At 43.4% G+C, this 21,245-nt stretch overlaps 1 protein-coding gene across 13 annotated transcripts in view; it reads left to right on the top strand.

The window, feature by feature from the left end:
* EYA1 (EYA transcriptional coactivator and phosphatase 1) overlaps positions 1-21,245 on the top strand; it is a 145,181-nt gene that overhangs the window by 20,324 nt on the left and 103,612 nt on the right. For 8 of the 13 annotated variants that reach the window (XM_061601163.1, XM_061601212.1, XM_061601195.1 and 5 more), the window contains 3 exons: positions 8,709-8,786; positions 12,201-12,270; positions 12,558-12,703. In XM_061601163.1, the coding sequence (XP_061457147.1) occupies positions 8,709-8,786; positions 12,201-12,270; positions 12,558-12,703 (294 nt within the window). The remainder of the gene's footprint in view (positions 1-8,708; positions 8,787-12,200; positions 12,271-12,557; positions 12,704-21,245) is intronic. The other 5 variants (XM_061601221.1, XM_061601203.1, XM_061601190.1 and 2 more) reach the window with 1 other exon arrangement.

The following is a 21,245-nucleotide window of genomic DNA, read 5'->3' as shown; positions in this document are numbered from 1 at the left end:
GCAAGCACAAAATCTTTTCATGAAACAATCCAGATAATTGACTGATCCAGATAGAGAAGATGTGCACTGAATGATTGATTTGGCCATATAGCTCACAGTAACCTGCAAGTCTTTCATGAGGTTTAAGTGGCTAACTTTTTTAAGAAAATGTCTATACATTCACTGACAAAGCAGCTGGCTTTGGGTACCTGGTCTGCTGTATGTTCACTGAGCATGCACAAAATCGTTTAACATTCTGAGTTAGAAAAGAACTTTTCAGGGATATGACATACAGTTTGTAATACAGCAAAACATTACAAGTTGGACAAGTTAGCTTATGAAACATCATGTAATGAGAATTTCAATAACATCACTAGTGAAGAACCAAATCTAATGTAACTGACTCTACATTTTCCAGCCTTCTGTAGTGTGAATTCAATATGTCAAATGTCCATGTGAATACATATTTTAAACAAATTAAGGTTCACTTAAGGGTTATAGGGAATTATTATTACTTAGGAACATGTCTTTTACTGAGGCGCACCATTGGTCCATCCAGCTAAGTACTGTCTGCACTGACTGGCAGCGGCTCTCCGAGATTCCAGACTGGGTATATTCCCAGCCCTACCTGGAGATGCTGTGGATTGAACATGGGACCTGTATGCAAAGCAGATGCTCTACCACTGAGCTATGGCCCTTCTTCTCCAAATACTAGGCAGTACTTCATACTATGAAACTTTATGTCAGGGTTGTAGAACCTGTGGTTTCCCAGATTTTGAATTCCAACTCCCGTCAGCCCCAGCCAGCATATCTAATAGTCATGCATGATGGGAGTTGTAGTCCAACACCATACAGAGGGCCACAGGTTCCTCTCCCTGCTTTATGTCTTTCAGGAATTAGGAGTTGACCTCCAGGCACATTTAAAGCACATTGCTTCCTCAGAGAATCCTGGGAACTGTAGTTTATCCCTCACAAAACAACAATTCCTAGCACCCTTAATAAACAACAGTTTACAGGATTCTTTGGGGGAAATTATGTACTGTAAATGTATGTTGTGTATGCAGCCTAGGATAATATGTCCTTCTGTGCTTTACATGGGTGCACCTACATCTAAGCCCCACACCTGCTCCAGGGAAAACTTGATTGGCTGTCTTAGTGAACATAAATAGACAGTTTCCAGCTGCCATGTCCAAGCTTCTTTTCATGCTCCATAAGTTTAGAGGAAGACTCTCCTCATCTCTCATGATGTCTTTCCTACCTGCATTTTCCATGGATCAGGGTAGAGAATTCCCAGCTTCTCTACTGAGCATCATCTGTAAAGGTATCTCTACTGAGCATCTTTGTCTCTCATGCTTTTCCCACTACACTGTAAGTTGCATTCCTGTAGAAAGCAGAGAGAGTACTTTGTAATCAGAAGCTGCAATAGCTGTGAATTTAGTGAATGAATCTAATGGGTGAAATATGTAAGAAGCATGCCTTACATAGAAAGAAATATACAGTATATGAAATCACCACTATAATTTAAAATAAGGTCAATTTTGCCATAGTAGTCATTCAGTAATCAATTTGGGGGTTGATTGTGGAGATTGGTTAAATGGCTAGTGCGTTTTGAAGACTATCTGTACTTTTCTTTCAAAAGCCGTAATCTATAATAGTGTGTCAGCAGCACACAAAGTATGAGTAATGTACTAACCACTGTAGGAAGGATGAGAGGGAACTCAAAAGGGCCAACAGAAGGGGAATATTGTTCAGAGAAATATCAGAATGTTAATATGGTTTTGGAAGAAGAAACAGTTGGCAGTACAGGAAAAATGTATTCAAGGTTGGACCGAATTCCTGCAGTGCTTGAGTACAGTTTCAGCTTACTTGAATAGTGGGGTTTCTAAAATGTGGTAGAAGTGGTTTTATACACATTCACTACGTTCTGAGGTACTTGTTTCAGAGCAGAGGGTATCTATCCAAACTCCTTTTTCCGCATTTAGGATGACATCTGTTTTTCCCTTGAGACTCCTTTGAGAATGTATTTTACTGCCAGATTTTAGGAATCCCCCAAAACTCGTACACCTGTCTTGCAATATGTTGCAATGCACAATTGCTTATCTGCATGTGTGCAGTAAATCCAGTTTGGCAATGTGCATTATATTGTGTGACTGGTGAGCAATTCGGAGAAGGCAAAACCCTTACAGCATAGCTGCTGTGTCTGCGCAGTTCAGTGTTGTTTTCTTCCTAATGATTTTGGTGATTTTTTGTGGATTAGACTTTACTAAAAAATTTAGGAAGGACTTACCTAGCAGGGGAGATACCATCCATACCATATGTACATTACTTCCCCCAAATAATCCTGGGAACTGTAATTTACCTCTCACAGAGCTACAATTTCCAGGACTCTTAACAAGCTACAGTTCCCAGGATTCTTTAAATGTACTTTAAATATATGATGTGGATATGCTTGTCTGTGGAGAAACCCTGTTTCATATTTGCAAATGTTAGTCTTGTTCGCAGCAGCCTTTAGCTCAAACTAGAGCCTACATGAATGAGTGTATGATTTAAGGTCACACCTTTCCCATTCCATCCTGTTAGAAATCTCCAGCTAATGGGTGTGAATGGGTTAATATTTCACAGGTGTTTCAGGTTTAAAATGCTGGGGTAACAGTAAGTAATGTGGGTCATAAAATTGGAGGATTATCCTCATTGGCCTAGTTTTGTCAGATCTCACAAGCATTGAATAATGCGCTTGTGATGTCCACCCCGTGCCTCTCCGGGTCTCTACCTCCTAATGCCCCACACTTGGATCAGGAAATCCCCCACAGGAAGTCTGCCTCAACCTGTGTCAGATATACCCTCTGAACCACAAACTTCAGCCCACCACCTTTCTCCTCAAAAGGTAACCACTGGTGTACACTGATAGCAGTACTGGTATTGGTATGGTATGGAATTGGACCCTGTTGTGGTAGTGTACATGACCAAGCTGACATGCAGGATTTTGAACAAACAAAACCAACTTTATTAATTACAAGATATTAAATATTTGAAATAGTGTTGTTATAGTCCCTATCCACCCTACCTACTCTTCCCCTCTAATCCTAATTAAATCCTTTCCTAACACCCTCCCAGTCCTATGCCTCCTAAAAACACATCCTAACACTTCAAAATGGCCCTCCCTTAGCATGTGTGGGGCCTGGGCAAAAGCATAGTTGGGGGCCCCCCACATTTGCTCCAGGTCACCGTCTTGGTCTTGGCCGAGTCGCCATAGGTGCGCAGGCAGCAGTCCCGGAACTGCCGGCCCAGCTTGCTGTCCATGGGGTGGCTTCAGCTCACTGACCACAGCTGGAGCGGCGGTGGCAGTGGCGGCTTTAACATGACAGGCAGGCAAGCGAGTCCCTGTCCCAGGTGGAGAGAAAGAGAGCGAGCGAGCACTGCACCCTGCCTGGCGTGGCGAAGGCAAGCAGGCAGGCAGGGAGGAACTGGCTGGTGAGCAGATCGCCAAGCGTGGGGGCCCCCAAGGCATAGGGCCCAGGGCAACTGCCCCACTTCCCGGTGCCTAGGGGCTGCTCTGCTCTTCAAGATCTAATCCTATCTCCCCTAAGTGACAAAACAAACTGCTTTTCTATTCAAAACTGTCTCAGAACTCTCTCATACACACACTCTCCCACCTGGCAGTCTTACATCATCCACACCTCCTAGCATTCCATTAACTATTTCATAACAGAACACATTTTAAAACAAGGTTAAACAGATGGTTTCATCACAATGTCCTTTGTGCCAGGCCAGTGGAAACAGTAGTTTTCATCCCAAGCAAAGCTTTAAATTAGAAAACATCCCTTTGTGTATAGGCTGAGGAGATATGCCAGTGTGGTGCAGGGATAATTAAAAGTATTTTCAAGAAGGCTTTGGAATTTTTGTACTGTACTGTTTTTGTATGCCAACACCCCTTTCTTGGCAAAGGTGGAGAAGAAGGTGGTTGTAACCAAAGAAAATAGTCTGCCAGCTAGAATATCTAGCTAGGTATGAACTTTGTTATGCTTAATTCTTGAACTGTCTTCCCCACTGCCACCATTTATCAAATGTTTGTAAATTTCTGATTCCATAAATAAACTCATGTTTTACTTCTTTACAAGGGTTTTAGTCTACTCTTGAGCCGTACTCAACCATACTTAGCTTATGCTTCTCAGATTTAGCTAGTTACAGGGGATACCTTTCCATTTGTGTGTGAATGCCCAAGAAGTCCTTGGAATTCAATTGTGAGCTGCCCCCACAACATCAGTTTGTTTAAAAGTGGGGTGGTGACAGCTTTCTACCCTAAAAGAGCAGTTTTGGGAATCCTTCCTATTATGTGATTTAGATTAGGTGCTATTTAGATTAGGTGCTATTGTGGCAACACCAGCCGAGATGTCCAATGCAACATTGAACCCAGTGTTGTGGGATCAATTCCAGTTAATGTAGCCTGATGATGTGGACAGGATGCTTGCAAAGATACTTCCGACCACTTCCTCATTAGATCCTTGTCCTTCCTGGTTTATTAAAGCTAGCTGGAGTGGAGTGACTGAATGGGTCATGGGTGTGGTAAATGCATCTCTGCATGATGGAATGTAGCTTACTGCACTCAAAGAGGTGGTGGTGTGTCTGCTTCTTTAAAAACCTACTATGGACCCAATGGAATGTAAGCCAACACCCCTTTCTTGGCAAAAGTGGTGAAGAAGGTGGTTGTGGAGCAACTGCAGTCATTCCTGGATGAGACTTGATTACTTAGATCCGCTACAATCTACGTTCAGATCCAGTTTTGGCGCAAAATCACCTTTGGTCGCTCTTATGGATGACCTTTATCATGAGACACATAAGGAGAGTGCAACCCTGTTATTTCTGTTTAATCTCTCAGCAGCTTTTAATACCATTGACTTCCTGGACCAACTCAGTGGGATGGCTGTTGGGGGCACCGTATTATGGTGGTTCTGTTCTTATCTGTAGGGCCATGTTCAGAGAGTAGCACTGGGTGAGTACTCCTCACCCCCCTGGCACTTATGCTGTGGGGTTCTGCAGGGTACTATCCTTTCCCCAGTGTTATTTAATATATATATGAAGCCATTGTGAGTGATCATAAGGAATTTTGGAACATGGTGTCATCAGTATGTTATCTGAATGGGGTCACACTCCATCTGAAGGAACAGATGTGTAGCTTGGGGGTACTCCTGGATATAACTTCGTCACTAGCGGTTCAAATGTCCTCTATGGCTAGGAGTGCCTTTTACCAGTTTTGTCTGATTGGCCAGCTACAGACATTCCTGGATAGGGTTAGCCTGACCACTGTAGTCCATGTGTTGGGAACCTCGAGGCTGAATTACTGCAGTGTGCTGGTCCAGAATGCAGTGGCCAGACTACTGATGGGGGCACATGACCAACAACATGTGATACCATTGTTAAAACATCTGCACTGGCTTCCCATCTGCTACTAAGCCAGGTTCATAGAATAGAATCATAGAGTTGGAAAGGGCCTATAAAGCCATCAAGTCCAGCCCCCACTCAATGCAGATTTCCAGATCAAAGCATTCCTGACAGGTGGCTGACCAGTTGCCTCTTGAAAGCCTCCAGGGTTGGAGAGCCCACTACCGCTCCAGGTAATTGGTTCCATTTCGTACAGCTCTATCAGTTAGGAAGTTTTTCCTGATGTTCACCTGAAATCTGGCTTCCTGTAACTTGAGCCCATTATTTCGTGTCCTGCACTCTGGGATGATTGAGAAGGCCCTCCTCAGTGTGACAACCTTTCAAGTACTTGAAGAGTGCTATCATATCTCCCCCCAGTCTTCTCTTCTCAAGACTAAACATGCCCAGTTCTTTCAGTCTCTCCTCATAGGGCTTTGTCTCTATTCCCCTGATCATCCTTGTTGCCCTCTTCTGAACCCGTTCCAGTTTCTCTGCATCCTTCTTAAAGTGTGATGTCCAGAACTGGACACAGTATTCAAGATGAGGCCTAACCAGTGCTAAAGAGAGGGGGACCAATACTTCACGCAGTTTGGAAGCTATTATTCTGTTAATGCAGCCTAAAATAGCATTTGCCTTTTTCACAGCCACATCACACTGTTGGCTCATATTCAGCTTGTGATCAACAACAATCCCAAGATCCTTCTCACATGTAGTATTGCTGAGGCAAGTATCCCCCATCTTATAACTGTGTATTTGGTTTCTTTTTCCTAAGAGTAGAACTGTGCACTTCTCCCTGTTAAATTTTATTCTGTGTTTTCAGCCCAGTGCTCCAGCCTATCAAGATTTCTTTGAATTTTGTTTGTCTTCCAAGGTATTAGCTATCCCTCCCAATTTTGTATCAGCTGCAAATTTGATAAGTATTCCCTGCACCTCCTCATCCAAGTCATTAATAAAAATGTTGAACAGCACTGGGTCTAGGGCTGAGCCCTGCAGTACCCCACTCATTACCTCCCCCTAGTTTGAGAAGGAACCATTGATAAGTACTCTTTGAGTACAATTCTGTAGCCAACTGTGGATCCATCTGATAGTTGTTCCATCCAGCCCACATTTAGCTAGCTTGCTAATCAGAATATCATGGGGCACTTTGTTAAAAGCTTTGCTGAAGTCGAGATATATTGTGTCCATAGCATTCCCACAGTCTACCAGGGAGCTTACCTGATCAAAAAATGAGATAAGATGTTGACTTCTAGTAATCACTGCAAGGTGCTTACAAACTGACTGCTTTATAATCTGCTCCACAATTTCCCCAGGGATCAATGTCAGGCTGACTGGTCTGTAGTTCCCAGATTCCTCCTTTTTGCCTTTTTTGAAGATATGGACCACATTAGCCCTCCTCCAGTCATCTGACACTTCACCCATCCTCTACAATTTTGCAAAGATAATAGACAGTGGTTCTGAGAGTTCTTTAGCCAGTTCCTTCAATACTCATGGTCCTTGTATTAATTTACAAAGCTCTGAACAACTTCGGTCTGGGGTATCTTAGGGACCACCTGAACCCTTATATCCCAGCTTGATCACTGAGATCATCCGCTGGAGCATTCTTAGTCATCCCCTGAGTTGGTGAGGCTCTTTTGACAACAACAAATCATTTAGCATCATCAGCCCAGTCCTATGGAATAGAGATTCAACATCTTGTGCTCTGAGTTTTAAACGCCTGCTGAACACTTTTCTATGTCACCAGCTTATGCAGGAAATTGAAAAGATACGACCTGGGAGACCAGGGTTCGAATCCCCACATAGCCATGAAGCTCACTGGGTGACCTTGGGCCAGTCACTGCCTCTCAGCCTCATGAAAACCCTATTCATAGGGTCACCATAAGTCGGAATCGACTTGAAGGCAGTCCATTTACATTTTATGGTTTTATTGTGTATTTATGTATGTTGTAAACTGCCTTGATTTTTTTAAGAATAGTGGCATATAAATATATTTATAAATAAATGTGTGGGTGTAGTATGCTCTGCATTGATCTCTGGAAAAATAATTGGAACACAGATAAAAATAACTTTTTATGGAATTTGCTTTCTTTATTCAGTGGTAAATAATTTGTAATGCTAATTATTGACAAAAGTTAAAATATTTTGTGATGTATTTAATTTCATAATCATAGATCTTCACTGGACCAGTAGCTAATTCAGTCCAATCTTCTAGTCCAGTGCAAAACCATCTATGAATCTTCCTGTCTCAATTATGAAATATAAGGTAGACTACAGTTAGGGGAAGGGCTGTAGTAGGGCATATGTTTTGCACACAGAAGGCCCTAGATTTAATCTTTGCTGTCTCCAGGTAGGACTGGGAAAGATCAGAGCTTGGAAAAGTTACTTTTTTGAACTACAACTCCCATCAGCCCAATCCAGTGGCCATGCTGGCTGGGGCTGATGGGAGTTGTAGTTTAAAAAAGTAACTTTTCCAAGCTCTGGGAAAGATTCCTGTCTGAAAGCTAGAGAGCTGCTGCTAATTAGTACAGTGCTGAGCTGGATGGACCATTGGTCTGATTCAGTATAAGTCAGCTTCCTATGTTCAACAGTGAGAGAGTTAGACTGTACAAAACTTACAGTGTTAAAGATACATAGTTTAGAGGAATGTGAAATAACTAAGATTAGTGTATGTGTGTATTACTGCATCATGTTATATTCTGAAAGCTATTGAGATCAGGCATAAAAAGTTAGAGTGACAAAGTACATTAAATTATAGAATTGGTTAGGTTCATTAACCGCACAATCCTTTTCACATCTATCCAGAAATGAGTCCCATTGTTTCCAATGGGACTTGCTCCCAAGTAAGTGTTATAGAATTGCAGCTTAATACTAGCCAGACCTGGCAGTGTCTTTTTCTCTGTTATGTACATTACCTTAGATATTTTGGTAGAAAGGCAACTAATATATTATTAAAATAACTAATTATAAATAATTTTGTTATGATGGCTTTTTTACTGTTTTGACAGAAGCATATATTTTTGGGTATAATATGTATGTATAAAATTCATGTATAAAATGAGCTTGTTTTGGTTTCTTAGAATTAAAATAGGGGGGTTTGTGACATGCTGAATTTGTATATATGACCAAAAGCAATTAGTATATTTGTGAGTGTTTTGCATGTACACATGAGTGTTTGTGCACAACTTTGATAGTGCAGTTCTATGCATGTCTACTCAGAAGTAAGCCTCACCAATTCAGTTGGACTTACTCCCAGAGAAATTTGTATAGGATTACAATCTTAGTGTACATAAAACATATTTTATTTATATTTTTAGTTAAAACAGAGCCAATGAGCAGCAGTGAGATTGCTACAACAGCAGCAGACGGGTCTTTAGACAGTTTCTCAGGATCGGGTAAGGAAGCATTTTTACCATGTCTAAATATGATAGCCATATATGTTTCAGATATCTAATTAGCAAAATCTTTCTGAGTAAGGAGAACCATGCATTCTGCAGATTTTCATGTGCATGTTCCCCTTATTGGCAGCTGTTGCTACCTATCAGCTGCTGAGTCTATTTTGAAATTAATAGTGAAATCCTATACAGATCAACTCAGAAGCAAGTCCTATTGAGTCTAATGGGGCTCCAGTTCCAGGTAAGTGTGTATAGGATTGCAGTCTTAATTTTGTCTAGCAACATGTTTTTCCATACTTGACTGACTGTTGAGACTGTTACTGCTGACATTTAGTAAGCACCTTTCAGTCTCAGTTTAGTTTCAGTCCACACTATCTGGCATATGTAAAGCAGATAGCTTCGTCTCAAAAATCTTGCTTCTTTATTTGAACAGCAGACACACAGACCTGTTAACCACCTGTTTAAAATTTTTTAATGCCACATGTACATTTATTCATATATGTTTTCATATTTCTTATTAATATAAATATGGAATCTTTTTTAAAAGTGCAAACTGTTCCAGTTGTTGCAGCAGGATGTTTCCTTTTTGACTTAATGCATAGCAGCCAATCAGCACTGTTCATAGCTAGTTTCTGCTGCAAACTTTTAATTCCTCCCTCCCCTGAGCTTGACACAGGAAAGGGAAATATACCTTTGAACTGAACACAATGAGGGTGCTTCTAAAGTAGACTCACTGCTCTAAAAACATTGGCTTGTATTCAGTGTTAGTAGTATTCAGAGCAGACCCACTGAAATTAATGGACACAAGTAACTTAGGCCCATTGATTTCAGTGGATATATTCTGAGCAGGATTTTGTTGAATACAGTTCATCATGTCTGTCTATATTAGGGCAATACTTTTTTATTTACTTATGTATTTATTTATTTATTTATTGCATTTGTATACCACCCCATAGCTGAAGCTCTCTGGGCGGTTTACAACAACTAAAAACATTAAAAACAAATATATAAATTTAAAACACATTTTTAAAAAGCAATTTAAAAACACATGCTAAAATGCCTGGGAGAAGAGGGAAGTCTTGACCTGACACCAAAAAGATAACAGTGTTGGCGCCAGGCATACCTCGTTAAATAAATCAGTCCATAATTTGGGGGCCACCACTGAGAAGCCCCTCTCCCTTGTTGCCAGACTCCTAGCTTCCCTCCGAGTAGGCACCCAGAGGAGGGCCATCGATGTTGAGCATAGTGTATGGGTGAGTTCGTGTCGGGAGAGGCGTTCCATCAGGTATTGTGGTCCCAAGCCATGTAAGGCTTTATAGGTTAAAACCAGCACCTTGAATCGAGCTTGGAAACATACAGGCAGCCAATGCAAGCGGGCTAGAATCAGTTTTGTATGTTTGAACCGTCTGGTCCCTGTTACCAATCTGGCTGCTGCATTTTGCACAAGCTGAAGTTTCTGAACCATCTTCAAAGGCAGCCCCACGTAGAGCCCATTGCAGTAATCTAACCTGGAGGTTACCAGAGCATGGAGAACTGAAGCCAGGTTATCCCTGTCCAGATAGGGATGTAGCTGGGCCACCAACCAAAGTTGGTAGAAGGCACTCCGTGCCACCGAAGCTACCTGAGCCTCAAGTGACAGAGATGGTTGTAGGAGAACCCCCAAGCTACGAACCTGCTCCTTCAGGGAGAGTGCAACCCCATCCAGGACAGGTTGAACACCCACCATCCAGTCAGAAGAACCACCCACTAACAGCATCTCAGTCTTGTCTGGATTGAGCCTCAGTTTATTAGCCCTCATCCAGTCCATTGTCACAGCCAGGCACCGGTTCAGCACATTGACAGCCTCACCTGAAGAAGATGAAAAGGAGAAATAGAGCTGCGTGTCATCACCATACTGATGACAACTCACTCCAAAGCTCCGGATGATCGCACTCAACGATTTCATGTAGATGTTGAACAGCATGGGGGACAGAACTGACCCATGTGAAACCCCATATTGGAGAGTCCAGGGTGCCGAGCAATGTTCCCCAAGCACCACCTTCTGGAGCCAACCCGCCAAGTAGGAGTGGAACCACCGCCATGCAGTCCCTCCCACTCTCAATTCAGCCAGTCATCCCAGAAGGATACCATGGTTGATGGTATCGAAAGCCGCTGAGAGATCAAGGAGAATCAAGAGTCACACTCCCCCTGTCTCTCTCCCGACAGAGGTTATCATACAGGGTGACGAAGGCTGTTTCTGTGCCAAAACCAGGACCTTGCCCAGGAATGGAACATTTGCTACTGGCCTATAGTTATTAAGATTTTCTGGGTTCAGGGAGGGTCTCTTTAGGAGTGGTCTCACTACCGCCTCTTCAGGCAGCCAGGGACCACCCCCTCTCGCAGAGAGGCATTAATCACTTTCCTGGCCCAGCCGGCTGTTCCATCCCTGTTAGCTTTTATTAGCCAAGAAGGGCAAGGATCCAGCACAGAAGTGGTTGCTTTTTGACGCCAACCAAAAGATCACAAAATACTGTGCAAGCTTTTGAGTTTCATTATGTCCATTTTACAGTCTTACAATCTCAATAATGGTTTTAAGATTCTTGATTGGAAAATCCAGCAAGGACTCCTAAGAGATGCTACCTTTTAGTTCCTTAGCATCCTTAATTTTTTCTTGCATCACAGTGGTGGAACATATGCTTTGCAAGTAAGAGGTTCTGGGTTCAATCAGTGGCATCTCCAGTTTGGCTGGAGAAGTCCCCTGTCTGAAATCCTGGAAAACTACAGCCAGTAAGCGCAGATAATAGGAAGTCAGATGGACCAATAGTCTGAACTGGTGTAAAGCAGCTTCCTAAGTCACATAAAAATCATTGGGACAAATAAGTCATAAAGATACTCTATGCAGGCAGTGTAAAATAGTCATAAAATATTGAAGAGGAATTACTCACTTACAGGCATCTGTTCCACCCCTCACTGCGATGTGCCTAAATAGCTATCTTCAGTTGTAGGTCTTTGGAAGGAAAAAATGGTAGGAAGATTGCTGGTTAGAAGTGCCACCCTTTCATAAAATACTGACATTTTACACAAGAACCATACGTGATGTAATTAATGTAATTCAACTGCAAAATTGTGTCAAAAGGGGAACATAAATTAAATGGAGCAAAGTATGACAGGGTATTTTTTTTATTAAAAAAATCTTGAAGTGTGACATATTTTAAGAATGGGCCCTGAAGAGCAGTTGAAACTGGAAAAGCCTAATTTGTAATAAAGATATTGAGAATTGTTGTGTAACCTGGATCTAATAAAGTATTATTTGGCATTAATGTAATTTTATTAAACTTCATTAAATTTCTAAAGTTCCCTTAACAAAAATAATATTTAGGTCGGGTGTGTGTGTGTGTGTTTACACTTCCATGTGCTTTCTTTTCCTCCATGTAGCAATTGGAAGCAGTGGCTTCAGCCCAAGACAAACTCACCAGTTTTCCCCACCGCAGATATACTCGTCCAAGTAAGATGTCTGTTACGTTAAAAAAGAAAATGAAAAGTAGAGTTAAACCTAGTTTATAATTATAATTGAATCCATCTGTTAAATCATAATCAAAATCAGTTTACCCTTGAGAGAGGCTGAATTTTAAAATAACTACAATGGTATCTTTAGATGTAGAAAATTGTTTAATTAATTAATTTGTTTTGCATAGTGACCGAGGAATTCTGTCATGCAGCTTAAGCAAAATGTTTGCATGTTTCTATCTAATGCAAAGACTTTACTGTTTTCTGTCATTTTGCAACAAATAGCAGACCATACCCACATATTCTTCCTACACCTTCTTCACAAACTATGGCTGCATATGGGCAGACGCAGTTTACCACAGGGATGCAACAAGCCACAGGTTATTCAACATACCCACAGCCCAGTCAGCCCTATGGAATCCCATCATATGGTGAGTAAAGTGGCTGGAGAGATGGTGACATACAATTGTGTATTGGGCTATGAAGTTGCTTTGCTGCTGAGTGCCGTATTAATTATTGACAGAATATTGCTTTTTAGTTGCTTAAGCAGCAATATTTTGGAACCTGCCTGAGGTCTAAAAAGAAATAAAGCATTGTTTCAGGATTTTGGAATAGTGCTCCTGAGTATTTGGCAATGTCTCATCTTTCACATCCGCATCTTCGCCTTTCTTACAATGGACTGTATCCAAGTAATGTCCTTGCACAAGAGCTTTTCATCCAGAGGAAAGCATCTGCTAGTGGAGGAGGCGTGGAGATTTTTGCCAATTTCCTTCCAGCTTGGAAGGCTCCACCCCCTCCCTCCTAAAAAAAAAAACTGTAATGGAGAATGCACCAACCCAGTAGAACAGATTTTCAGGACATGCTGGGGGCTGGAGATGGAGAGGGATCAGGAAAACTCCCTTCCTCCTTTATTAGCAAATGCCTCCACTGGAGCAACAGCTGGAAGGATCAGTTGGATTTTGCTCGATGTGTATAGGTTGGTATATGAATGTCTGGTGCAAGGACTAATATGTGTCTATGGTTTGTGTAAAAAAAGTTAATGTACTTTTTCTTTGTGGATCATTGAAAATATTAATGAAACTTCCCGCATGCAGGTATACCCATAATGCACAATGCTGTCCTGGCTGTATTTTATGTATTTAAATATCACTTATGAAATACAGAAAGAATTATTCAACTGAAGGTTCAATCTCACTGATTTCAGAGGGAGATATTTAAACATATTGTTGCACGCCTCCCCAATCTCCGAGCAGTGAGATTTCCGGGTCCCTGCGCTCCTCCAGCGTTTGGTTTCCTTTGGGAAGAAGGTCAGCGGAGACTGCAGTGTCTTTATGAAATATGGTTTATTTATTTACACACATTCCAACCTGAGCTTAAGATGCAGGGGTTCAAGGCATCAGCAGTCCAATATCCAGCTTTCCCATCTGGGTTGCAGGAGGCACCCCAAATGCCATGGTGCAGAGAGCCAGTCTCTCTGCCTGCCTTCAGTCACCTGCCTTTCTCTGGACACAACTAAAAACACAAACCTTTCCTAGGCTCTAGGAGGGGTGGGGAAGGTTCTCCTGAAGAGTTTCAATGACAAAAGGGTCTTCCTGGTCCATTCACAGTTGCTGGGCAACTGATAGGCCCATTATCCTACCTGGCCACTCTATTTGATTAACAAAAGACTCATTTGACTAGCAGAGAGTTCCTCATTCCAAGGCACAGGATTCCAAATCCCACAGGAATCATCCATTCCAACCCCCATACTCATAACAATATCCAATAAATTCAATCCTACAATTGTCTTTAAAACAGCAATTAATAAAACACTAGCACTCAACAATTGAAACATCAGCTAAAGAACTCCATAATAATAAATCGCAAAGTACTGGCCCACATTACAAAGGCTTCATATTTTCTGCCTCTAAAGGTTGGCCGAGAAGAGCATTGACCCAACTCACTTGGAACATGTTGGCCTAAAAGCTTTGCTGTTCCCCATTGCTAATCTCACCTCTCTTACCATTGGGGACTTCTGAGCTGGTCCTTCTGAACCATTGTCAATATGTAGAGTATCATTTTCTAAGCTATGCAGAACTCAAGCCATAAAGACCTTTAATACCAGCACCTTGAAAGGCTAAGACATAGCCAGTGCAATTGCCATTAACACTGGTCTTATGTATTATTATATCCCCATACAAAGGGAAGTATGTCTAGTAGGGTTTATTATCTAATAAACTATGACTAGGATTGCAGCCTTAACTAACAAATTGTTGAATTAATTGACTAAAACTCAGGCAAATAAGTTTTCCTTAACTGGGTGATAGTCCTAACAAAGATCACTATATTTCAGATATGTCCATCTAAAGAAATCTAAAGAAAGACAATTAGCACTAACAAGCCTGCTCATTTTTATTTGTTTAAATTTGCCCAATATGATCTTGTGATCTGTTTTAAAGTTCATTTTAGTAAAAAGGCTACCAGGATTATACTTTTGAGTTTACTTTTGAATGCAAGCAAAAATTAAAATTTCAGACATTTGCAGTTTATTCCCTTAATGTTAGAATTGAAAGAAGTTTTAAAAATAAATACGAATAAAATACATTTCTTTTTTTATAATTGGAATTTATTCTTAATATTTTTAGAATAGGAAAATTGATCAAAATGCTTCTAGAGATATTTTGATTATTTGATCAAATTTTATGTTAATACAATGATGTATTCTTATAGGGTTTATATATTCCATTTTTTCTATTATTGTGAGTTGATATCTTTTTGTGTTTCTTTCCCTCTTTTTTTTGAACAGCATGTTTTCATTTAAAAGCTCCATTTGATATATTTATATATAATTAATAATAGTTCATTATTGTGTGATAAAGCTAGCTGCAACCACAAGTCAGAACAGAAATTTTAAACTCTTACTAATTTACTGTTAACAACCAAACATTTTATGGATCACTCTGGCAAAGCCTCTCTATTTCTCCATTCTCCCGTTATACAATAAAGTAAAGCTAGTAATGGAATGAAGATGGTTGGTGAAGATGATTGCCACTGGCAGCTGATTACAAAGGCTTTCTTCACTCTGATGTGCCTACAAAGCGGCTAAAAAGGGTTTAAAAATGTTGCTTTTTATTCCCCTTCCAGCAGGGCTCTCAGTTACTGCTTCTCTTCCAGATAGCTACTGGAATTTTATTATTTATTTGTATTAGCTTGAATACATATAGTGCTAAATTTTTACAAATGTTCATTCATCAGCATAATTCCCATCACTACCATCACTACAGTTCTAACAATACCATTCTTCCTCTTAATGCAAAGAGGGTTAAAAGAACTAGGATAGGGTTTTTCACAATATAGCTGCCACATGGAAAATGAAATTTTAATCCACAGCTACATGCAATGTTATCATGCCGCTTCCTTCTCCTTTTTAATACACCCATGAGGGGATAATTTGCAGTGTGAAAGGTCTGAGGGTATTGCAAAGGAGAAGCAGTTTAACCGCCAACACATGGTCTACATGTTGCGACTGAGGGGCGAAATAAGACAGACACATCAGCTTGTGTTGAACAAGGGCCACTTTATTAAATTACAGCAAAAAAAAACATTTTAAAGTGACCTGCAGAGGGAAACCTAGGTGCGGGAACTGTCTATAAGCAAGCATTTTACCATACAGCTCTCGGGCAACCAGCCCCTGCTGGGGGCAAGAGCAAACCCATTTGCTTACCCCTTACCCCGGCCACACCCAGTAGGTGAGTAGGGGGGCCTTCTCACGTCACCACCCCCCGGGGCCGTACAACCCTCAGGTGGATGAGGTAAGTTGGCCCCAGAAGCAGCCCATATCCTGCTCTCGAGCCATAAAGCCCTGACAGACAGGCCTCTGGAACCACCAATCACCTCCAAAAGTGCCTAAGGGGGCCACCTAGCTGTCCTTACCTATTTCCCTTCCCGCACCTTCCTGCCACAAAAGGGGGACAAATCTCTATTTAGTCCCTTTACCCCACTGCCGAGAAGCACATCTCGCAGACACTTCTGCAGGTCCCCCCAAAATACGTCGTTACCTGCATCTGACAGGTGTGCGCCATCGGCCCTATATAGTTCAAACCTCCAATGCTGAATGTGGGGATGCTGAATGGCCAACCCCCAATGCCCAAGAAGAGCCAACCAAATCTGCCGGTTGACCTTCTTCCATGCTTGATCAATCCCCCATGGGTCCCAAACACCACACCAAACCCTGTGTGGGAGCATGTCTGACCACAGCAGACGTACCGAAGGTCAATGTTGCCTTATTAACTGCATGTCCATGCATGCCTGAACACTGAGGGCCTTGCCCTGCATCAAACCAAGGTCATTACAACCAAGGTGAATGACCACAACCTGCGGAACTGCCCGCACTAAACCTTGGTGGAACAAAGCGGGTAGGAGCCCATCCCAATGCATTCCTTGCCGGCCAAACCACTGCACGGCAGCCCATTGACTGAGGCCCAACTGTAAGCCCATGCTCAATTTTGCGGCCCTCCAGTCTGCACAGAAGATCATGCTGTGGCCACATATTAGGATGTATGTCTGCTCCATCCTCATCCAGCAACCTGTCAAAACAAAGTACACTTGTTAAGCATCCGAATTCCAAGGCCCTCTAAAGGGGCAAATATAGCTCTTATAAGCCCCTGAGGACCAGCATCCAATGGTCTGCACGTTTTGTTGGGAAAACCCAAGACCTGCTGCCGTAGAAGCAGCTCCAATTCTAAAAGAGTGGGTTCCAAACTCTGAGGGATCATGCCCCAGCCCCAGCAATGCCCTCTTTGTGAGTGCCCAAAACTGGTATTTCATGAGGGGCTCCTCACTAGCATGGATAAATAAATATCCTTCTCCAGATCCCCTGGCCCCCAGGAAATCTTGCAAAGCCCACACCGGGCAGAGGTTAGGCACCGATAAAGGGGCCACTATCTGGTCCATCTTAGACCTCAATTTTATACAGGCACAACCGCCTTCTATGGAGACATCTGATAGCTAAAGTGCACATCAAGAGAGGTCTCGCTCAGATCCAGCCACCACCTCCCCTATCCTAAAAGCTCCAAAAAACAGCGTAAGGGCTACCACCTGAAATAGCCCGGCTTCATAGCTGGAGGAGCATACTGTTTCTCACTGGCCCACTATACCCAGTAAAATGTCCAGTGAGAAAAGTTGACGGGGATCAGGGCCTGCAGGGTGCTCTCTAGCCCACCCTGCCAACATGCGGCAGACCCTAAAGTCCCCAGTATAATCTGGAAAACCACTTGCCTTTGCTAAGAAGGAAAGCCCCACCAGCTTACCTTGCAGTGCTCGGATTGACAGGCCCTGCCTCCTGCCGTCCACCAGGAATTCCAGCAGGTGACTCACTGGAATAGGCCACTCTGGCGCATAGCCCTTACCGGCCCAGAATTCCTGAATCACCCTACCTGCTCTCTGGTAACTGGCAAGCGTGCTGGGGCAATGGAAAGGCTTATGGCCCTATCCGACTCTGCTCTCCAATCTTCCAAATCGCGGGGGGCACGGCTTCCAGCTGACCCCTGGCCAGCAGTGCCAGCTGACGGAAACGGTCCATCTGGTTCTGTGACAGAGCATGAGCAACACTATTGTCAATGCCAGGAACATGCCGTGCCTGGAAAAGAACATTAAAACGCAGGCATTGGAGAACAAAAGCCCGGACAAGGCCCATATCCCTGGTGTTTGTGGATGTAAGGGAATTGATAACATGGACTGTGGCCATGTTATCACACCAAAAATGTACCGTAGAGTTCTTCAAACTCTCAGCCCACAAATAGACTGCCACTACTATGGGGAAAAATTCCAGAAAGGTCAGATCCTTGGTCATCTCTTCCTGAATCCATGAATGTGGCCATTGTCCGTTACACCAGGAAGACCCAAATACTACCCCAAATCCAAAAACCCCAGACTCATTGGATTGAACTTGTAGCTCAGCCTCCAAGAGTCGGTCCTGCCTCCAGAAGGATATTCCATTGAAATCCTGCAAGAAGGAGGACCACACAGCCAGGTCAGAGTGCAATGCACCTGTAACCCTAAACCTATGGCGGGACCATAAAAGTCCAACCATGGCATCATAAACTCGCCTCAGAAATGCTCTGCCTGGCACCATGACCCTGCATGCAAAATTTAGGTGCCCAGCCAGCTCCTGGAGGGTGGATAGGAAAACTTTCCTTGCGCCAGCAACTTCCTTAATCTTCATATGGAAGGTCTCAAGCTTCTCCTTGGGCGGTCTACAGCACTGCCTCCCAGAGTCAATTTCTATCCCCAAGAAAGTCAAAATGGGCTGGGGCTTCCGTCTTTCCCATGGCCAAAGGAACCCCCAGTTCCTCTGCCATGTCCTGGAACTGTGCCATTAGGTGTTGGCATTCACCTGTGCCAGCCCTACCCGCAAATAAGAAAACATCCAAATAATGCACCACTGCATTCAGACCCATCCGTGTCTTGATTGCGCATTCCAAAAAGGTGCTAAAATGTTCAAACACCGGGCAAGAAATTGAGCATCCCATAGGTAATGCTTGATCCATATAAAATTTGTTGGCGAAAGCAACACCCAGCAGCTCAAAGTCTGCAGGGTGGATGGGCAGTAGTCAGAAAGTGGACTTAATGTCGCACTTACCCATGAATGCACCTCAGCCACAAGCCTGCACCATGCGCACTGCAGCATCAAGGGAGGTGTAGTGGACTGTACATAGACTGTCAGGAATGAAATCATTAACTGACTGTCCTTGCGGGTAGGACAAGTGGTGAATTAGCTTGAACTCTCCAGCTGCCTTATTGGGCACAATACTTAGTGGGGATACCCTAAGGTTAGGGAGTGGGGGTGATTGGAACGGGCCAAGCACCTGCCCTGCCTGCACTTCCTTGTCAATTTTCATTTGCACAATTGCCTCCATGCCCCCTACAGATTTTAGATTATGGGACATGAAGGCGGTCCGTGGACCGCTATAAGGAATTCGAAACCCTAACAAAAAAAACCTTGCAACAGAAAACGTGCATCCCCAACCACCGGGTAACCAGCAAGCAAGGTCTGCAAAACTTGTAACTTAATTGGGGAGGGACCCCTTTCCCTGAGTGGCACCAGGCGGAGGCTGTTTTCTGCCCCCTTGCTGGTCCCTGCCTCCTCCCTTGTACAACCTTCCCCTTGGGCAGGCAGTGCAAGGGTGTTCCGCTCCACAAATGGAACACTCATGCCGGAAGCGACAATGTTACATGTGCAGAACCCCTGGGAACTAAAATCCCAGCACAGCAGCCGTTGTTGAACCCCTTGCTCTGCATTAATGCGGGGAAGGGTAGCAGTCGAGTGCCTGCTCAGTAGATGCCCGCTATCACACCTATCCCCAGTCATGGCTCGGGCTGCATCCATGAACTGCAGCCATAACTCTGGCTCCTTTTTATCCCATGGCGGAGACCTATCGCATGCCACATGCATACGAAAAGCCTCATCATAAGAAAGCCAGGCCAGGCCAGAAAACTCCACATATGCCCTATAGATAATGTCCAGGTACTTCAACAAAGACAGCCCCGTTAGGGGCTGCCTTTCCATCAGTACTCCAGTGTAGATCAGGTACGCTGGCCACCAATTGACCCATGTCCGATCTACCCTCTGGCATCTAGGCCTATCCACTTCGCCTTCACCCTCCTTATCCTTGTCTTTCTTGGGGTGCTCCCTATAGAGCACTGAAAATACATCCACATATTCCCCTTGCCAAATTTTTTCTTTGGTCGCAGGGAGCAGGTGAAAACCGAGGGTGACAGCTGTCTCCCCAAAAGGGATGGCACTAGCAGCAACTGACCCCAAGGGATTCAATATTGCACATTGCCCTACTGCTGGAGGTGTATGTTCATCAGCCAGTGTAGCTGTCGTATCCATCCCACCAGATGATGTGGCTGATGCCACCGTCTGACCCCTTCCTGCATGCTGCCATACTTGGGTACATGCCGCCTGGAGACCACCTGGCATCACCCCTGGCGTGGGATGCAACACTCACTTCTGTTCTGGAGGGGGTAGCAAATGTACCCCCAAGGCCCACAGACCCCATGGAGGCTGTGACGATCCCACCTTTCGCTCCACCTGTCAGGTTCCCACCTGCTTGTGGCTACCGCCTTTCACTAAGCACCACCTCAGGACACCACCAGTCAGGATTGTTGTTTTTATTTTTTCTTACTCCACTCTAGCACAGATCTCTCAAGATCCCACTACTAGGCAGCAGCAGCAGCCACTCCTTGTAAACAATACTGCTAGAGACTTTGCCTTAGTCTCCCTATGGCTTGTTACTTTGTGTCTGGGTGCCCTTGCTGTCCACAGCCCCCTTGTATCTTTGTCTATAAAGCATACAGTCCTCGGTTGCTCTGGATACTTGACGATGTTACAATTTCTTCCTTCACTGCTGCCACCATATGATACAGTTTCCCTTCAGCCTTGGTAATTACCCTGCCCTCCCTTCTGGTCTGTGTATTCCCAGCCAAGGATCAGGCTTTTGGTAAACCAATAAAAGTATTTATTTGATAACACCAGGAAATAACAAGATTACTTTAGGAATGTTTAACAAGCATATGGTTTCATATAGTGTCACTCTTTATGTTTCTGGTCATATATATACTGTCTAAATATCAGCCAAATATAATCCAACCCTCCCTCAGAACTCTGCCAACCAACCCATCCAAATAACTCTCCACTAACGACTCTCCAACAACTCTCACCAACCGACCTCCCACTTCAACTCCTTTCCAATCACTCTCCTCTCAACTCCCCCCAACCAACCTCTCTGACTCAACTGTCATCCTCTCATTTATACCTTCAGCCATTCAAACACTCAGCCAATCATCATCCAACATTCTCCAGCATTCCAGCCCATGCTCTTTTCCCTCTCATTCAATTCACTTACCATATATCCCTTAATAAACCCGCACTTACCATATTTACAGGTTTTAACATATAAGGACATCACAGAGGCCATCCCCATCCTGGCC

Source organism: Rhineura floridana, chromosome 1, assembly GCF_030035675.1.
Source record: "Rhineura floridana isolate rRhiFlo1 chromosome 1, rRhiFlo1.hap2, whole genome shotgun sequence".
NCBI lineage: Eukaryota > Metazoa > Chordata > Lepidosauria > Squamata > Rhineuridae > Rhineura > Rhineura floridana.
The sequence above is the reverse complement of the archived record's forward strand: the minus strand, read 5'-3'. Positions and strand labels throughout refer to the sequence as shown.